Here is an 18,323-nt window from a genome sequence, read left to right as displayed (position 1 = left end):
GTCTAGATGACCCAACTCCCAATGGTAAAGTGCCTAGGATAGTACAAGGGTTACAAAAAAAAAAAAAAAAAAGCTGCAAATATGTTTCCACTCTTACCTTTTTATTTTCATTTTAGCAAGTGGAACCCATATTTTTTTCCTACAATAAATACAATAATTAAAAGAAAAGTTTTTGGTCTCTTTGATGTAAATACACAAACTTTACTTTTGTTTTATAATGTCACTTTATTTTTTATTATAAACCAGGAAGATATGATTTGTTATGTAACAGCCTATACAACAAAACATACTGAAAAAAAAGTGTACAAAGCAGCGCAGAGCTGTAAATAAGCAATGTAATAACATAATTCACATTTTCTGACTGGACGTTTTAACTTTTTTTTTTTTTTGCCTTTGCTAAAATTCAATGATCCCCCATCAGTCAAATCAGCTGCTCCGAGAAGGTCAATCATCCTCCGAACGTATCGGAAATGTGCGTGAAACGCCTTGAATTGGCAGATTTCGCTCATCAACCAAACTGATAGCTTTTCGCTTACAATCGTTGCAGATGACGAGGAAAACTCGCTGACATCTGGAGAGAAAAAAAAGATTTTTTTTTGGGGGGGGGGGGGGGGTAAGTAATATCTATATTTTTTTTTATAAAGGGTCTGTATAGTCAAATCTGGAAGGAAAGATGCATCGTTCTATATTTTCAGTTATTACGAGAAATAAATGAAAAATTGGGGTCATTTAAGTACGCTTCTTTTTTTTTTAAATCGCTGTAGCTGACTCTTACGTCAGTTGCTAGGCAACCTGCTTACATCTAAATGGGTGTTGATTAAAAAAAAAAAGCAAAATTGTTTGTTGTATTTAGTCACTTTAAAGTGAAACAATTTAATACGTAAACTACAAACTTATTAGAACTTTTTTGCTTTAAGTTTTCCTTAAAAATATTTTTTGTGTCTGTGTGTTAAAGGAGAGTCAAATTCTATTTAAAGGGAATTTATGTAAACTATTGCAAACATTATTTTAGATTGATAATCATTTAACTTTTTGGAAGAGTAGTTGGAACTTGGAAAAAAATGCATAAAAATCTTTAACTAACGGCCTGGTCGAAGCAAAAAAAAAAAAAAAGTCAGTTAAAATAACTTACCAAGAAATTCGTTGTGATGTTTATAAAAAAAAAACAACATTTCCTCCAGTTGAGCCTGTATTAAAGCTCAAAGAAGGGTTTCTGTTTGCCAGGTGAGGCTGCTGTTCATGTGGAGGCGTGACAACAGCAACATACAGTGCTATGCGTGTAAACATCTCTTTTCCACTCCAGTTTTCAAAGATCCCCTCTAAAAGTCACAATCAGAACACTGTAAGGTTCATGGTAAGATTTGTCATCATCATAACCCCCCCCCCCTCCTCCCCCCATTTAAGTCACATTTGAGTCGTTTCAAGTGTTCGTTTGGTGACGTGCAGACGGGTGTGGTAACTTATCTGACCATGAAACAAACACTGACCGAAGCAGAGGTGGCGAAACATAAAAATGCTAAACATAAAAATAAAAATACAGACACTGATGAAGGTGAGAAGAGGGCTGGAGGGGGGGGGGGGGGGGGGACTCCCATGAATGTCCAAAACATAAAGTGCAGGCAGTGTGTGTGTGTGTGTTTGTTCTTTGAAGCCGCTGTAGCTCCCGGCAACAGCAAGAACCCGAGAACAACCAAAAGAAACAAAACAACCCCAAATTGTCAACAATCCTTAAATGGGACCAGCTGGATTCCAGGTGAGTCTGTCCCTCAGGGTGTGGGTTGGATTTGGTTTTCCGTTTATCAAAAGTTCCTGGAGGTGCTGAGCGGGCCGGGCCGCTCCACCCAAGCGCCGGCGGTTCACTCGATCCTGATGAGCAGCCCGTAGAGGAGTGTGCCGCCCTGCTCCTTCGTGATCCACTCTATCTCTGAGTTACTGAAGCGAGGATCCAGCGGCTCGCCGTTGCTGAGCGAATGAGGTCCCACCTTGTAGGAGCCCGGACGCACGCACACCTGGAATCCCACTTGGGCCTGGTGACAGCGGTGAGAACGGGGGTCCCGAAATCTGCCGGAGGAGAACCCATCTCAGTTTCCAATAGTAACGCCCCGTTTTTGTTTGTTTTTAACCGCACAACAAACTTACTGCACTTTAGGAGCAAAGGTCTCCAAACCCGAGTAGCGCATGGTGGGGGAAAGCCGCACTCTGGGTACCTCCCTGCCCGGGGCGCTGTTCTCCTCCGGTTCGCCGTAGTCGATGGGCCCCTCCGCCTTCGCCGGAGACACCGAGAACACGGACGACGACCCTGAGACCGATAGGTGAGGAAGCCGTACAGTGAGGACAGGAAGACGCCACAGGGGCAGTTAAGTCAGGAAGGACGGCTGTACCGGGCAGCAGCTGGCTGTGGTCCAGTGTGCGGCGCAGGGCTCCGACGCTGGTGCCGTGATATGCGATGTGCCACTTCTTGAGTGCATTAGAAACGTCACAGTGGGACTTTATCCTGCACAGAGGAGAGAGTTGCCGTACAAAACACAAATGAAGAAGAAGATTACATAGGAATTGCTGTAAAAAGCAAAAGTGAGTACGGTATTTTTCAGAGTATAAGTCCCATTGTTCTTGCGTAGTTTGGTTGGGGGTTGGGACTTTTATTCAGGTGTGACTGATTTGTGATTTTTTAAAAATTAATCTGCTTGTATTTTCTATATTTTTCCGCTAACAACCACTAGAGGGCGCTGTGGGTGTGTGCATCAGTATTTGCTACTAACAGCAAATCTTTGGCAATTTGTCTATGAAAGTCTGAACTTTGAGAGTTTAAATGAGAAAAAAAAGTGTAGAAAGTGTGTAGCGAGGAGTTCTACAGCCTTAAAAGATCTGTACTATTTCACCTGTTGTAGGTTATTTTTAGAAAGTGACTCCCACAATAAATAACCGTGAATGTCCTCCGCCATCCAAAAAATGCCACAAAGATCTGTTTAAAGCACCATTTTCATTGGAGTGGGTCTTTAAAGTCATATTTTATACTTTTGAAATGTGTTTTGTGTTTAAAAAAAAAGCTAAAAGAAGGCAATTCTTTAAATAAATTAGTTGGAATTTACTGAGAAGACATTTTTTATATATATATATAAACAAAAACTAGCTTCTTTGTTGTGCCGGCTTTTTTTCAGATTCCAAACACCAGCCTCTTACCTGAGAGCAAAGCGGCACCATCCGAACGGCAGGGCGTAGTCCCGGGGCGGCTCTCCTCTTTTGTAATACGCCTCGTCGCCCCGGAGCTTGTGGCAGGACTCGCAGTAGCACAGGTTGTACTTTCCGTCTTCGCTGAAGTAACTGTCTGAAGAAGAGAGGCAGTCAGTTCCGCCTGCTGGGGTGAAAAAATGCTCTTAAAAAAAAAACAGAAAAGGCCAGAGGATTTACCTGGTAACGTCAGCAGGTCCTTGAAGCGGGAACACAGCGCCTGGTACTCGCAGGTCTTGTTGGGGTTGACCTCTGGAGGGGGTGTCCAGCACACGCTCTCTTTGATTCCTAAAAATGACCGGCAAACTCAGGACTCCCGGGGGGCCTCGGAATAGAATCAAACAGAATCCGCTTCCTACCGTCAACCATGTCTGCCTTTTCCATATCGCCCTGACACCTAGTCTCCCCGCTTTCAGCGCCCACAGCTGACACACTGTTCGTTACTATGGTAACCTGCAACACAGACATCAATCGATGCCAAAAGATAAGACACGTCCAGAGTATAAAACTCAGAAAGCCTTTTCTCCTGGGCTATCTGCACCGACCTGCTCACACTGGCCGTAGAGGTCGATGAAGGGGTAGCAGGGGGAGGGGATGTCCTGTGCGGCCACGCCCTGGTCCATGCCGTTGACGTAGAGGTGGAGGCAGCTGTTGGCATCCACCAGCAGACCCAACACCGTCCCCTCCGGACAAGTATCAAGGTTTGGACCGTAGTTCTCACATATCTAGAGGAGGAAATGGAGGCACAGAAGGGATCAGCGGGATAATGGTTGAAGGGGAATCAGTGGCTCCACACGCTCCGTCAGCGACAGCACCGTCCTGTCCGTCAAAGACGGCAAGAATCGATAAGCCCCCGGCTCGCATGACGGACTTGTGACTCGGGGCGGGTACCTTCAGCGAGTTGTGGAAGACGGAGTCCCGCTGCAGCAGCCAGGCGGAGCGTTTTAGACAGCACGCCGTGGAGGGGAAGTTCAGCCTGTCGGGGGAGTGGCCGATCACCCCTAACGACAGCGATGACGTCCACGAGGGATTCAGACGGTCGATCTGAAACTGTCAACGACAACAAAAAAAGGATGAACAATTACTCGTTGACGACTGAAAGGAAACCTTTCGTGTCTTTTTTATGGAAACTGCACAGACCTGGAACAGCAGCTGACGGGCCAGCGGCTGGGCGGTGACAAGCAGCCCCTGGTTGTAGCTGGATACTCTGGCTGCTGTCAGGTTCTGATTAGAAAGCTGGATGTTTTTGCCGTGGTTTTCCAGGAAGGCCATGCTTGTGGGCGCCGGAGCGCACGACTCTCTCTCCACCTGGACGGCATAAAACAATCACGTTGTAAACAAACACACAAAAAATAAAAAATAAAACCCACAAGCAGCTTTGTAAGGCTCGCGGGAGCGACCTGCCCCCGCAGCCTCCTTTTGATCTGCACTATCTGGCTACACTCCCCCTCCCCCTTCAGCCCTGCCACCCTGGGCAAAGCTGTATGTCACTATTCCATTAAAAAAAACTTTTTTTTTTTTTCCAAAAAGGCAGCTTTTCTGTTGGTTGAGCTCCATAGCAACCATATTGTTTTTTGATCACCTGGGGGTGACAAACAGGTCTATGTCATTTTTATAAAAATGGACAAAAGTACATTTTTGGTTTTCCTTGGCAACAGAGGTTTTTTGTCAACCACACCCACATTCCTAATATTTTCACATTGCATGTCATGTCATTTGTTTCGACATGAGCCGATAAATCAAGTATTACATTTTTACTATACTCTGGTAAAGAAAATGCGAGCAACAAGAAAACAGTTTTTGTCTTAGTTTGACCCGCTAACACCGTTCAAACTCTACAAACTTTAAAACTAAATATTGTCCCACGTATCCTCCCAATGATGAACCCTAGGAGTTTGTTGCTATCATCACTAAGGAAAATTCAAGATGCGACCTCTTGCCAAGGTCAAAAATACTTTAGCTGTGGTTGTAGACTTAAGCTAACAGTAAATGTGTGAAAAAAGGTTTTTTCCCCATTTTGTGAAAAAATTTGAAAATTCGCTAATTTCACACTTTGCTACAAAAGCCGTAGGTCCTGTGGACATCCCATAATAATTGTAAAACATGTGTTTTCGTATGCTGTTTTTTTATGTCCCTTGAGATATATGGTCCCCATTCATTTTGTTGAGGTTTTTCCCCGCTGTGATGTCATCATTTTTTGGGAGGGGAGGGGGAGGTGGGGTTATCATTGACCAATTTTGGTGAGTTTTTCAGTACATGGCGGAGGACAAATTTTCCCCCCGAATGTAAAAAAGAAAAATTGCAAAAACAATATATATATATAAAACCATCAAATAAAAACCAAATATATAAAGACAAAAGCCTTTGTGTCGTCTCTCCTTACCTCTCTCACAGGAGTACCGTCTTCCTCGCCTTCGCTGCAGCTGTCCGAAGAAAGCGAGGGCGCCTTGACGCTTTCCGTGTCCTCCGCCAGCGAAGAACTGACGATGGAAACCGCCGTTATCCGCCCGTACAAGTCCAACACAGCGTACACGTTCTGCAGACATGGAGACGCCGTTACATGGTTTTTTTTTCCGAAGAGGTGAACATGAGAAAGAGGGTCAACCTTGGCCACTGCAGTAGCAGCAGGACCCATGTCCTCCCCGTTGATGAAGATGTGCATGGTGTCGTCGTTGCATCTCTTCACGCCCACACGGTTCCCGACCTGGAAACACAGCCAGATGTCGTCTCTTCAGGGAATGTCGGAAAATTGGAAATTTTGCTAAGTAATAAGTCTGTAGACCTTCAATAGATATCTAGAAACAAAAGAATCTTGTTCCCCTTTTACCACAGAATTATTTTGGGGAGTAAAGCCAACAACAGGACAAATTTATGATGTGAAAATTTGTCAAAGTGAGACGTCGGCTTCTTTATGGGCTAAGAGGTCAATCTAGTAGAAAACTGAGGAGGGGATTGCGGCTCACCATCAACCGGTCCAGCGAATAGCAGTAGTTCTGGCGCTGCAGGACGCCGTTGCGACGGACCTCGGATCCGTAAAGCAGCCAGGTAACCTTGGTGCGGAGCTGGGGGAGGGAAGGGGAGAGACCCGACAGCGGGCAGGACGGCAGCTCCGGGGGGGCCAGCGTGGTCAGACCGATGTGCAGCGAACCGCACCACTGCTCGTCCACCTCATCGATCCTGACCTGAGGAGAGGATGAGGAGGGACGATGAAGGCAGATGGAACTGTCAGTGTAAAAATGTATTATAAAAGCTTTAAGTGTATAGAAAACAAAATGATATCAACTCAAGACTACCGTAGCTCAGTTTGGGGTTTTTTCAGACAATATTTCTTTTTTTAAATCACTTTTTGCTGTTTGTAGATGGTCGTCTCTCCGTTTAATCCCAATTACAAATAATTTTCCCTTTGAAGGTCATTGTTTGCATTACGATACACCAATAGAGACATTTCCTGTCAGTTTAAAGCATTTATTAAAAGAGTTATTGACCCTAAAAGTCTGAATCTGTGAGAATCTCGCTAACTTTACCAAATTGTTTCCGTACGATTCTATCGTATTCTGCGGCGCTTTCTGCAATAAAATGTCGTGATACGTTCATGAAATGCAGACTTCTAGTCTGGCATTTTTTTTATTAAATTAAAAGCTTGAAATACGTAACACAGATCAAAATAACAATAATAAAATAGATATCTGGTCCCTGATCAGGACACAACATCTGATTCCCACCAAGTCTGAAACTATGCGATTGGGCCCGATCCCTAGTAAAAAAGAAAGCTGGTTAAATCCCAATAACAGCCGCCAGATCAAATACAAAACCTCCAATCTGAGGAAAAAATGTTTTAAACATTCCAGACAATGACGATAAAAGGTTTTTGTCTTGTGACCTTAAAGTCATAAAGAGGGGCAGGATGTTCTTGCAGATTCAACAAAAAAGGGTTAGCTTTTTTTTTTTATCCTTACTTTAAACCCAAAACCATGAAAACTTTCATTGGTTTAAAAGTGCTGTTTTATCACAAATAAACTCTTCACTTTGGTCAAGTGGGGGAAAAAATGGACTCGACCCCCAATTTGATCTGGCTTTCAAACTCAGAATTGTTAAATCATGGAGATCTGCATCTTTGGATACAGAAGCAAAACGTTCGCTTTTCCTCTGATGGCAGTTTACAGAAACATCCTATTTTTTTTAAAGGCACATAGATTAGATAGTCATCTGCATACCATGAAAGCCATGTCCTTCTAGAAAGATCCTAAGGGAAACAGATAGAAGAGTGCAGAGGCCTAAGTTTGAACCCTGTGGGATTCCAGAACAAAGAGGAGCCAAATAAGACTTCAATGCTCACATATAGGATCTCACACTTAAAGTATGATCAGAATCAACCCAGATTTGCCCCACTCTGATGAAAATGGTGTTTTTAACATTTTCTTTTTGATGATAGAGGACATTTATATTTTTAAAAAATTGCATTTCTGAGTATTTCTTTATCCAAATCATTGTGAATCAGGATCAGACAAAAAAAATGCTGTTGGAAAAACATCATATTTGTGACGTAGAAAATACACTCCAACATTCCCGCCCACAGCTTAAGAGCAAACTACTGCCACCCTACAGAAACTATGTCATAAAGAAACGATGCAGGGTTATGATTTTGGCTATGAATGGCACATTCATAATTTAAAGACCACTGGGAACACTTGGATAGATCAAAGGATGATCATTGTGGGACCAAAACTTTGCTCCAGACCCGAGTTAAAACTGTCCACTGTATCAAACGCAGCAGTGTTTCTTTTACCTCAAATAACTCGTCGGCTTTGAGCTCCTTCCCGCTGAACACGATGCCGTGAGAGTACCCGCCCACTCTGACGGCCTGGCAGCCCTCGCCGAGCAGCACCACGTTTTTACCGTGTTTACTGTGCAGCCGATGGGCGACGCCTGCTACTGCCCACGCAGCAGAGACGCACACACACGGACACAACAGCACAGTCATTGGAAGGTCACTCGAAGCTTTCGGTCGTCATTTTGATGTTTGTACCTGGAGAGTGGATAGGGAAGCTCTTTTCTGTGATGTTGCTGGTACACAGGCTGTTGTCCAGCGGGCCGGAGGAGTTGGTGATGGCCACCTGAACACACTGACCGTATAGGTCGATCACGGCGTACACCTCTGAGACAGAAAGACACCCATCCGTGGTTCAGCCGGACCGCCTGAGGCTTGCAACGGATCAGGGAGTGCATGCAGTCCACCGGGGGACTTTACCTGGAGGTAGACCCGAGCAGGCGACTCCTTGATCCACGCCGTTTATGTAATAATGGAGGTTGCCACTGGACGAGCGCATCATGCCTATCCTAGAGCCCGTAGTTAGGGAGTCCAAATCACATCCATAGTTGTTGCGCATTGTGTTCCCATCCTGCATGATGGCTGTTCCACTGGGAGAAATAAAAGAAACAAAGAAGAACTACGTTAAAAAAAAAAAAAAGTCTCAAATGTTGCAGTATTTCTATCTCTGGTCCGTCTGTAGTTCTTTCTCTAGTTTTGTTTGTCTCTTTCCTGTCCTCTTAGAACGGGTCATAACAGACGGAACGTGGCTACAGAGTCTCTTTCTGATGGAGCTTTCTTCCACTTTGTCCTGAAGAGTAACTTTTCTTCCCAAATGATGACTTGTTCAGTCACTCAGCACCCTTAAATGTAATGGCACAGTCACTTATAAAGGTATCATTATATCAGAGTTAAAGACCTGCTCTGGTGAAAATGGTGTTTTTAACATGTTCATGTAGCGTTTTTCTGATGATGAAAGACAAATATAAAGAAAATTCAGCTTAAACTGCATTTCTGTATTGAAATCATTATGAATCAGAAGCAGACATAAAAACGTCTCAAAAGGAGCGCGTTTGTTACATAGAAAATACACTGGGCGGGCCAATAACTCTTAGTAACAGGGAGGGGAAGGGGGGCGGGGCTGCTCCCACAACTTAAAATTGAATTTCTGATGAACTGCTGCCGGTCTACAGAAACTATGTCCTGAAAACGACACAGGTTTTGTTGATTTTGGCTAAAACGGTATAATTATAATTAAAAAACCACTGGGAACGCTTTACAATAGACTTAAAGACAATCATCTAGTAGAAAAGAATGATAAATATATATATATTTTTTTTCTCGCTTGATTTAATGTATCTTGTTTTTTTTACAACTTTTAGTGTGAAATGTTTCATAAATAAATAAATTTCCAAAAAAGCTTTCAAATTCAAAGTTTTTTACTTTGGTTCTTAACCAAAAAACAAGGCATAATGGCTGACGATCATCATCAGACATTTCTCCTAATGCACATTTCGAAGGTCTTTAACCCGCTTATACCATGGTAAGTTACAAAAGAAATAAATATTCAACTAGTTTATAGTACTTTATTCTGGTTATTTGTTCGGTTTAGATCGCTCTTTTATTTTTTTTTACAAAAAGCGGACTATTTGTTATGTGGTGCGGCGCGTAACACGCTTAGCCAGCACTGAACTGGCAGGGGCAAAGGAAAGCGATATATATGCTGATGATCACGATGTGTTAAAATTAGCATCAGTTCAGAGAGAAAGTTCACCTCTTAATAATGAAGCAAAAGTTCGTTTTAAAGAATCCAACGCAGTGATATAAAACATTTAAGCTTCTTTTTATTACTTATTACTTTTTAATCCACACCCAGCAGCCAATCAGAATCGAGTATTCACCCGGACAATTCAATTGATTACCTCAACATCCAAGTATCGTAATCGATATCAGTCATAGTGTTTGGAAACTCCAGCTCCTCTGGCCTTATGGCCGTTACTCCTAAACGCACAGAAAATCCAGAGAGAGACGTAAGAAAGTTCATGTAAGTTTCAAATGTCGTGGATGTGAACTCAATGGATCGATTAGAGACGCCAACAAACCTGCTTCTATTGAACCTGACCAGCGGTCCACCATCTTCTGGATGACGATTTCAAACAGCTCTCCATCTCGAAGGCACCTGCAACGAGTAAAGTTCATGCCAGGTCAGATAAACGTGTGAGCATTTGAGTAAGTAATCAACTAAGAAACATAACCTTTTTTCAACCTGAATAAATTAACAGAACTTCCTGTTGTGTTCTATTTACCGGTGAGCTAAAGAGTGATGGTCTTTGTTTGATCTCCTCTTTAAAGGGTTTTCTCAAAGTCTCTCAAAGTGATTTTTATGTTATTTGTCTGACCTGTTGGAAATAACAATCGCGTCGTTGAACTCGCTGCGGCAGTTCTGACGCAGCGCGGTGCGCCCGCCGTTGGTGATGACGGCGTTGGTGCCGTGGAGGTGGTGGAAGCGCAGGTCGTTGGTTGCTGTGGCTCCAGCTACTGAGCAGGGACTGCCAGGGGACATGGCTGTGGGGCCCTCGGAGCTGTCCTCCGGCAGAGGGGGGAGGTCTGCCAACAGAGGCACAAACATGAACCACTGTGGAACCACCACCACCCCCCCCAAAAAGTCCTTTGACTCACCCATGTCGTCCATGATGGTGGCCTGCGCCGCCTGACCGTAGAGGTCAACCACAGCGTAGACGCTGGGTGGCACGTTCCAGGCAGCGGGGCCCTGCGCCACGCCATTCACGAAAAAATGGAGGCTGCCGTCTTCTTTCCGAACGACGCCGACTGTGTCGCCTGCCTGCACGGGCAAGAAAAATGTCAAAACAATAAATACCCCAAAGACCAACACTGATATCTACTAACACCTACTTTGAGTCGATCCAGGTTGTGCCCATATTCGTCTAAAATGGTCGTCCCGTTGTGCATCACGCCGTTCCCCGTCATCATCCACGTCCCTGAAAACATCAAAAGATTAGCCTCCGACTAGCCGAACCGACCTGCTTTAAAAAAAGGCACCGCGGTCGTTCACCTGAGCGTAGATTGGTCATGGTGGAGGGCAGTTGCAGGTAGGCGGGGTTGTGCGTTGTGACTCCAATTTCAATGGAGCCCGCCCACTTGTCGACCATTTTGTCAATCCGCACCTGGAACACTTCGTTGGAGCGCAGCGGCCGACTGCTCAGAACCACGCCGTGGTTAAAATCGTCGGTCGCACTGAAACAATCAGCGGCGTTAACCTGGATCACCGATTCAACCCTATTGAAATATTTAACAAAGTTCTGCAAAAAGAACAAATAAAGCTCACTGCGGCCGTAACGCGGTCCGGCCCTCGCAGATGATGGCGGCCTTCTGGCCACAGTTGGAGTGAAAGAGGAGACGGTCGGGCGCCTCGGCGTCCGGAGTGAGCGACAAGCCGGGCCGGGATCGCCCCACGTCTGGCGACAGAGCCCGCATGATGGCGTTGTTGCGCCTGAGGCGGTCGCTGTGGTTGTGGTTGTGGACTATAGTGACTTTGACAGCCATGCCGTAGAGGTCCACCACTCCATAAACCACCGCCGGAGTCTGAGCTGCAGCCACACCTGGTGACAAGAACAAAATCCATTACAGCGCATTAAAAAGGCTTCGACTGATGCCAGAAGTTTGTCACTGGTCCTTGAGAGCCTCAACCCCGCCTGGTTTCCAACTCGATGCTGACAACCTAAACCAGGTGTTTTCAGTCAATCAGGATGTGGAATTACTCGAGTTAGCCGAGAGCTGGTCAGGCAGGACTGGAAGACAGGCAGGGTTTAGGCTTTGAGGACCAGGGTTGGCCAGCCCTGGCTTAGAGCAACAACCTTCAGCACAGAAGGAGGACACTCGGAGTGGGTTTTTAGGACGAATTCATGAAAGTTTAAGGGTTTCTGAAGGAAGGCTGCTCCAGCCATGCACCAAAATCTATTAGCTCCTCCCCCTTAGACTGAGCCACCAGAACAGAAAATGTGTTTGTCTGTTTTTTTACTTCTCATTAAAAAAGCTTAATCTGTTACTATTGTCAATTGATTACGTCAATGACAACAATACATGACAGCAATGTTCTAAAAATAGATTATCAGTTTTCAAAATAAGAGGACATCAAAACTAGGGAAAAATATGAACATAAATAATTTTATGAGGCAAAACTTTAGATCACATCAAAATACTCGCAGATTTGTTTTCTTACAGCACTAACAACAAACTACTACATCATTGCCTTAGAAATAGAGTTTTATTGTTTTTTGTTGTTTTTTTGCCTTTGGAATTTAGGTTGAGAGAATATTTTTACGCACTTTGAGTTACACAAGTGTAAAAAGCGTTTTATAAATAAAGTTTGATTTGATCGCACCAAATGCTGAAAGTTTCTGTTCACAGTGTACCAACGAAACAAAGGTGCGTAAATACCGCAGGTTTTCTGAAGCCTCACCTTGATCGATGCCGTTTATGTAGAAATGCAGCGCGCCGCTGGCTTTACGCATCAATCCTATGTGATCGCCCTCCTACGAGCAAAGTATGTTAAAAGCAGAGCGGAGAGCAGGTGACGTTCAAAGGCACGTTTGTTCCCGTCGGGCCAAACCTGGAGTTCGTCTAGGCTGAATTCACAGTATTCTCTGCGGGTTCCTTTCCCGTTGGTCAGAATCCCACAGCCACTCATCATGATTGTACCTGATGGGGAAGCCAAAGCCACGCTGTCACACGACTGGGTTTGGAGCCTTTCGTTCCTGTCAGCGTCTGGGCGCCTACCTGAGCGCAGATTGGTCATAGTTGCGGGATAGTCCAGGTTGTTGGGGTTGTGCGTGGTCACACCGATCTCGATCGACCCCGACCATTTGTCCACCAGCTTATCGATGCGGATCTGATGGTGAGCAAGAGATGGGCGTCCCATCAGCAACAAATGCAACCAGTGGAACCAACTGAAGAAAGAGGTCGGATTGTGCCGTTGACTGTATAAGAGAACTGGACTGAGCGAGAGTGACGTCACCCATAGAAAATGGTTCCCTTTTGGTTCCAACCAAATGACTTCAGTCGCCATTATTGTCTATACAAATGTCGCCATGTTGGAACCAGAAATCATCAGTAAGCAGCGATTGGTCGAAGTCGGTTTAAGTCGACATTTCTATGGCAACCACGCTTGCCATTTAGGAGTGAGCTGGCTGAGAGTGCACACCACCACCACTTGGGAGCGGACTCGGGAGAATCTGCCAAACGCTCTGAATGTTTTGGTGAGACCACAAACTTTTACCGAGGCATCTGATTGGTCAGTTTAAATGGAATACCTTAGCAAGAACATTGGTTATTCTGACTAAAAGAACGACTGAATAATAGCCGTTTGTTTTTTACTAGAAGTCTATGGGACTTGTCTTCTTGGAGCCAGCAGGTACTTCCTGTTCGGATCGCCAGGGGGAGGGGTCACTCAATCCAGCTATCATATACAGTCAATAGGTTGTGTACACGCCTCGAACATCTCGTTGTGTCGCAGCGGCCGGTTGGTCATCACCACGCCGTTGTTGAACTCGTCCAGCGGTCTCCGCCTCTCCGCCGTTTTGTTGTTGTTGCTCAGTTTGATCAGGGTGCCGCACTTCTCGTGGAACAGCAACGCATCATTGGTGGTCATCCCTGTCACGGCTCCAAGCCCCGCCCCTCCATTGCCGACGGGGCTGTTTGAGCTCCCGTCTCCTCCTCCTGCTGCTGCAGCTCCCCCACTGTCACTGTGTGTCGTGCCTCCTCCACCGCTGCTCCCTCTGTCGCCTCTGGAAGAGGAATCGGATCCTGCGTTTCCTCCTCCTCCCCCCTCGACACCTCCTCCTCCTCCTCCTGTCCCACCTCCTCCCCCATCTACCCCTCCGCCCTCATCTTCAGAGCGATAAAACGATACTATTGCATTGTTGAAGACGTCGAAGAGCTGGTGCTCTGTGAGAACTGAGGACAGAGTGGCGCTCGTCAGACCTGCAGTGCTCCTCCTGATGGGAGATCTCAGGTGGATCTTCTTACCTGTGTCGGGCTCCAGGTTGTTGGGGAACTTGTCTGGTCTGTTGTGGTTACAGGTCAGCTCAGGCACTGGCAGAGTGAGAGTCACTCCAGATCAAACAATCGAAGATAGAATCAAATGATTTAAAAAAACAAGTCTCCTTACCTTCATCTCCGTTCATCACTTCATTCAATGCTGCCACATTCATCAGTGCTGCGATCCCCCCATTCTCCCGAGCACCACACACCACCAACTCCTCCTCCGCCTCCTCCTCCTCCTCTTCTTTCTCCTCCTCATCTCGCTCTATTGTTTCTCTCTCCATCTCTGCAGGAGGCGGCTCGCAGCTCACCACCGTCACCTGGGTGCACTTCCCGTACAGGTCCACCACCGCCCAGAGTCTAGGCGGCAGGCCGCTGGCGGCCGCGCCGCAGTCCTGCCCGTTCACCCAGAGGTGGAGCTCTCCCCGGGAGTTGCGCTGAATGCCCACGCGGTCGCCCTCCGCCAGCTGGTCGAGGTCGCGGCCGTACTCCTCCAGGACGGAGCGGCCGTCACGGAGCACAGAGCAGCCCGACACGATCCAGGAGCCACCCTTCAGGCCCGTGGCGCTGCTGGGGAAGTCCAGCGCGGCGGGGTCCAGAGCTGTCACCCCGATCTCAATGGAACCGCTCCATGAGTTCACCTGCAGGGAGACGGAGAAAAGATGGAGGCTTCCACTAAAAAAGAAAATCCAACTTCATGCAGTTTTTGGTTTAAGTAGCATCGCACAAGATGCAGACATTTAATGGCTTTTAAAGCAGTTTTTAATTAAAGTGGTGGGGGTAACAAAGAGTGAAGCCAAGGTTTTGGCAGCTTTTTTACTTTATTTTGGCCTGAACTGCTGATATTCTTTCAGACGAGGCTGATGTTGAGAACAACAACAAGGACATTTTCTGTTTTTTTAAAAATAAAAATATAGCAGATCTGCATCTTAACGAGCTCCAGATTGTTTTGTAAATGAAGAATTTTACAAAATAATGACAGGAAATGTTTTTTTTTATCTTTCAAATGTTCACATCAACACAATGTCTGTAAAAAAAGAAAAAAAAAAATAAAGTTTGCCACAATGACAGACGCCTTTCTCTCATTTTTTGTTTTTGCACGCTTCACCGAAGCTGCTTCTGTTCCCCCCCCAAAAATGAAGAAAGTAATACTTACTGACATTGCAAAACATTTGCGCTTTAAATAAATTATAAAATATCCATCAGTAGTAAGAAGGCATGCAAACATTACGCGTTTTAGGTTTAATTGCTGACATTTTAAATGCTTTCTTTAGCAAGGGAGGAGGTGTGTGATGAAGCTCCAACAGTATAGAGACATAATATTTAAAAATGATGGGGCTGCAATCGGTGATAAAGCTTGTGTAAAACTGCAGCGGGATGAAAGCAAGTTCTAATTCTTTTTTTAAAAGAGCTTTGCTGTTATTTTTAGTCTGCAGTGCATCTTCATACTCAGGAGGAGCATCTTTGAAGACAAAACACTGAAATAAATGACAGAAAATGACACGCAGTAAAGCACATTAAGTCCTTGCAGTTCTGTACTTCTATATAAAAAAAGGAGCTAGTCACAAAAGCTGAAACATCAAATATTGAAGGTGACTGATCGTGACGTTACTCTGATTGTAAGGTCTCCTGACGCTTAGTAAGAAAAAGGACTGGATTTCACACGAGTGAATCACGTTTTCCCCGTAACTGTGCTCTTCTATTTGAGCAGAGTCAGCCAAGCTGCAGCAAACGGAGACAGATAAAAAGCCAAGCAGAAAACAACACACACATTTTTAGAAAATGACAATAAACAACGGAGAAAAATCATCTTTACCCCTTACCATCACCCCAACTGAGAGCTCCACGTTTACACTCTGTCCCACTAGCTTACAGCCTTTCACACACCCCCACAACAAAAATGATGAAGCAATAATCCAGATGTACAGTTTGGAGTCAGAGACCAGCCGAGACGAGATAAAACAAAGACGTTTATGGATCTAGACGTCTGCAAAAAGATGCATCGGAATGGAGCGGCCCCACCCTTAATTTCTACATCACAAATACGAGCTTTTCAAACCATGTTTCTTTTTGTCTGCTCCCGATTCACAACGATCTGAATAAAGAGAGACTAGACTAAGCTTCATTTTCTTTATCTATGTCCTCCAGCATCAGAAAAACGCCACAAGAACATGTTAAAAACTCAAAAAAACAACATGATTTGCATGATCAGAGTGGGTCTGTGGAGCCCCGTAAGCGTATGCAGAGGGAACTCCTGGCAGCCTGCAGATAAAGCAGCCAAACCAGGAGCTTCTAGCAGGCAGCATTCAGGGGGGAGGGACAAAGTTAAAATTAATAAAACCCCTGTCTGTTCTTTACTTTTCACTCCAGCTGATCAATTTTACATAAAAATAAGATTTCAACTCGTCAACGTCGGTTTAAAACCCAGATTGATGCATTTAATAACCAGATCATTGAATCCATTAGGTCAATTTGCACACAAGAGTTACACACCAATAACAACATGTCTGTCTTTATTTAATTTCAGCCTTTAAGCCCCAACTGTGACACCAAGCAGATCTTGTTTACAAATGGATGGAAGCTTTTTGGTGCTAAAAAGGTAAATGGCTGGGGGGTGAAAAGGCTCGACCCACCCTGTCAGTCACAAAATGAGACAACAACAACAATGATCAGTTCAGTAACATCCTCTGAGCCCCTTCAGCTGGGCGGTGCTGCTAGCATCCCTCTGGAAACCTGGGCAGCACCGACTTCTTTCAAAATTGCAAAACTAATTTTTATTATTATTATTATTATTATTATTTGTATTTATTTTTTAACCATTGTGCTACTGTTGTGTTTGAATAGAAGCGACAGTTTTCATTTTTTTAGAAGCGACACCCGTTCTAGAAAGTCAACAACAGCTAGCATCTCATTAGCTAGCTAACTAACCTACGGTTATCGCGAGCCCGGCGACCAGTTTACCGTACATCCGAGCCGAGGGTGCGGTTGTCGAGTCACCGCGCCGCCGCTGCGGCCCCAACAGTCCCCCGCCACAACAGGTAGGCGGCCTGTAGAGACGCGAAGAGCGGCAGGGGGTGGCAAGATGAAACAGAGCCGGGTTTATCCACTTACAGCCCCCACTGCTGCTCTGAGTGACCACCGGCGCTCGGGGTGGCAGAATGCAAAGCATCGGGCCCGCGCTTGTTTACCTTCTTGTCGATCCGGACGGTGAAGACATCCCGGTCCCTCAGCGGCTCCTTGCTGAGCACGAGCCCGTGGTTGAACTCTTGGACTGGCTGGTTTCGCCGGGCGGTTCGGTTCGAGTTGGAGAGGCCGATCAGCTTTCCGCTCCGCGGGTGCAGCTCCGCCGCCATGTTCAAGGGGGGCGGCCAGAAATCACGACACTCTGGTTTTGCGACAGTAACGTTACGTTAGCCCGATGTGCTAGCTGCCGAAAGTCGCGCTGGATACTTAGCGCGGGAAAGAGGTCACTTTACTTCAGCAAATTCAATGAACAAAAGTTATTTAAGAATGTATCATATTTATAAGGAATTTTCTTTGAAATTCTTTAGAAATACAGTAAAAGAAGATTCTTGTTTCGAAATAAATGGCAAAATATCACATTTACAAATAAGTGGAAAGCTGACTTTGTTTTATAATTACATTTTTTATATTAACCATAAGTGACTCAACTAACAAAAAGGTGTTAAAAACAAATTTTAGAAAGTGACTTAATTTAAAATCCTATAAGCCTTGCATTATTATATTGTGTTTATTTTGTTTTATCGTCTGTTGTTCTGTATTTGCATCTTTTGAGTGAAGTTACTATTTATTTTTTGTCAATTTGCTGAATGTTAAGCCATGTTCTGTCATGTTCAATCGTTCAGTAAATTATTAAAAATGGAAAAGAATTCAGCAAATTCAGATTTTTTTGGAAGATTAATGATAAGACAGACACTGTCCACTGTGGATTTATATTCAACTATTGAATGAAAACACTTAAAATAAACTTGAACTGTCCTTTTGTTAGTTATATAATGGAAAAAACATCAGAAACGCAGTGCTACCAGGGGCGGAGCTTTGGGGGGGCAACTGCACCCAACAAAAAATTTGGCCCCACCCCACTTGCCCCCATATTAGTCAATATTAGTATAATTACTGACAAAGATTAGGTAATCATCAATACAAGCCTTCTTTAAGCGTTAGTAATAGCACCTCAGCTATTACTCAGTTTTTGATCTTTTAATTT

At 44.8% G+C, this 18,323-nt stretch overlaps 1 protein-coding gene across 3 annotated transcripts; it reads right to left on the bottom strand.

The window, feature by feature from the left end:
• Positions 1-209: 209 nt before the first annotated feature.
• neurl4 (neuralized E3 ubiquitin protein ligase 4) lies at positions 210-17,690 on the bottom strand. Of its 3 annotated transcripts, none has more exons than XM_011487503.3 (29): positions 17,284-17,690; positions 14,223-14,736; positions 14,081-14,146; positions 13,545-14,008; positions 12,833-12,944; positions 12,666-12,754; positions 12,516-12,588; positions 11,382-11,655; positions 11,109-11,290; positions 10,949-11,034; positions 10,715-10,877; positions 10,435-10,642; positions 10,138-10,214; positions 9,958-10,036; positions 8,477-8,646; positions 8,255-8,383; positions 8,015-8,160; positions 6,192-6,410; positions 5,834-5,932; positions 5,612-5,764; positions 4,369-4,536; positions 4,120-4,278; positions 3,774-3,953; positions 3,588-3,681; positions 3,409-3,516; positions 3,181-3,325; positions 2,382-2,494; positions 2,140-2,299; positions 210-2,061 (listed from the first exon to the last, which is right to left on the bottom strand). In XM_011487503.3, exons 1-29 carry the CDS (start codon positions 17,446-17,448, stop codon positions 1,857-1,859), a joined length of 4,800 nt encoding a protein of 1,599 aa, XP_011485805.1. In that variant the 5' UTR covers positions 17,449-17,690; the 3' UTR covers positions 210-1,856. The 3 variants fall into 3 exon arrangements, with proteins under 3 accessions (XP_011485805.1, XP_020567308.1, XP_011485806.1); XM_020711649.2 differs by having other exon boundaries at positions 8,015-8,154; XM_011487504.3 differs by having other exon boundaries at positions 8,015-8,157; positions 17,284-17,689.
• Positions 17,691-18,323: the final 633 nt, after the last annotated feature.

The sequence above is a fragment of the Oryzias latipes genome, chromosome 18 (genome assembly GCF_002234675.1).
Source record: "Oryzias latipes chromosome 18, ASM223467v1".
Taxonomy (NCBI): domain Eukaryota; kingdom Metazoa; phylum Chordata; class Actinopteri; order Beloniformes; family Adrianichthyidae; genus Oryzias; species Oryzias latipes.
Note: the sequence above shows the minus strand (reverse complement) of the source record. Positions and strands in the feature narration are given on the sequence as shown.

What these genes read in the sequence shown, in the direction of transcription:
- neurl4 (XM_011487503.3), bottom strand. Translation starts at nt 17,448, where the DNA reads ATGGCGGCGGAGCTGCACCCGCGGAGCGGAAAGCTGATCGGCCTCTCC. An exon ending in CATGACCAATCTACGCTCAG is followed by an intron (nt 11,035 to 11,108) that starts GTGAACGACCGC and finishes TGATGTTTTCAG; the next exon opens with GGACGTGGATGATGACGGGG. An exon ending in ACGGTACTCCTGTGAGAGAG is followed by an intron (nt 4,537 to 5,611) that starts GTAAGGAGAGAC and finishes TATGCCGTCCAG; the next exon opens with GTGGAGAGAGAGTCGTGCGC.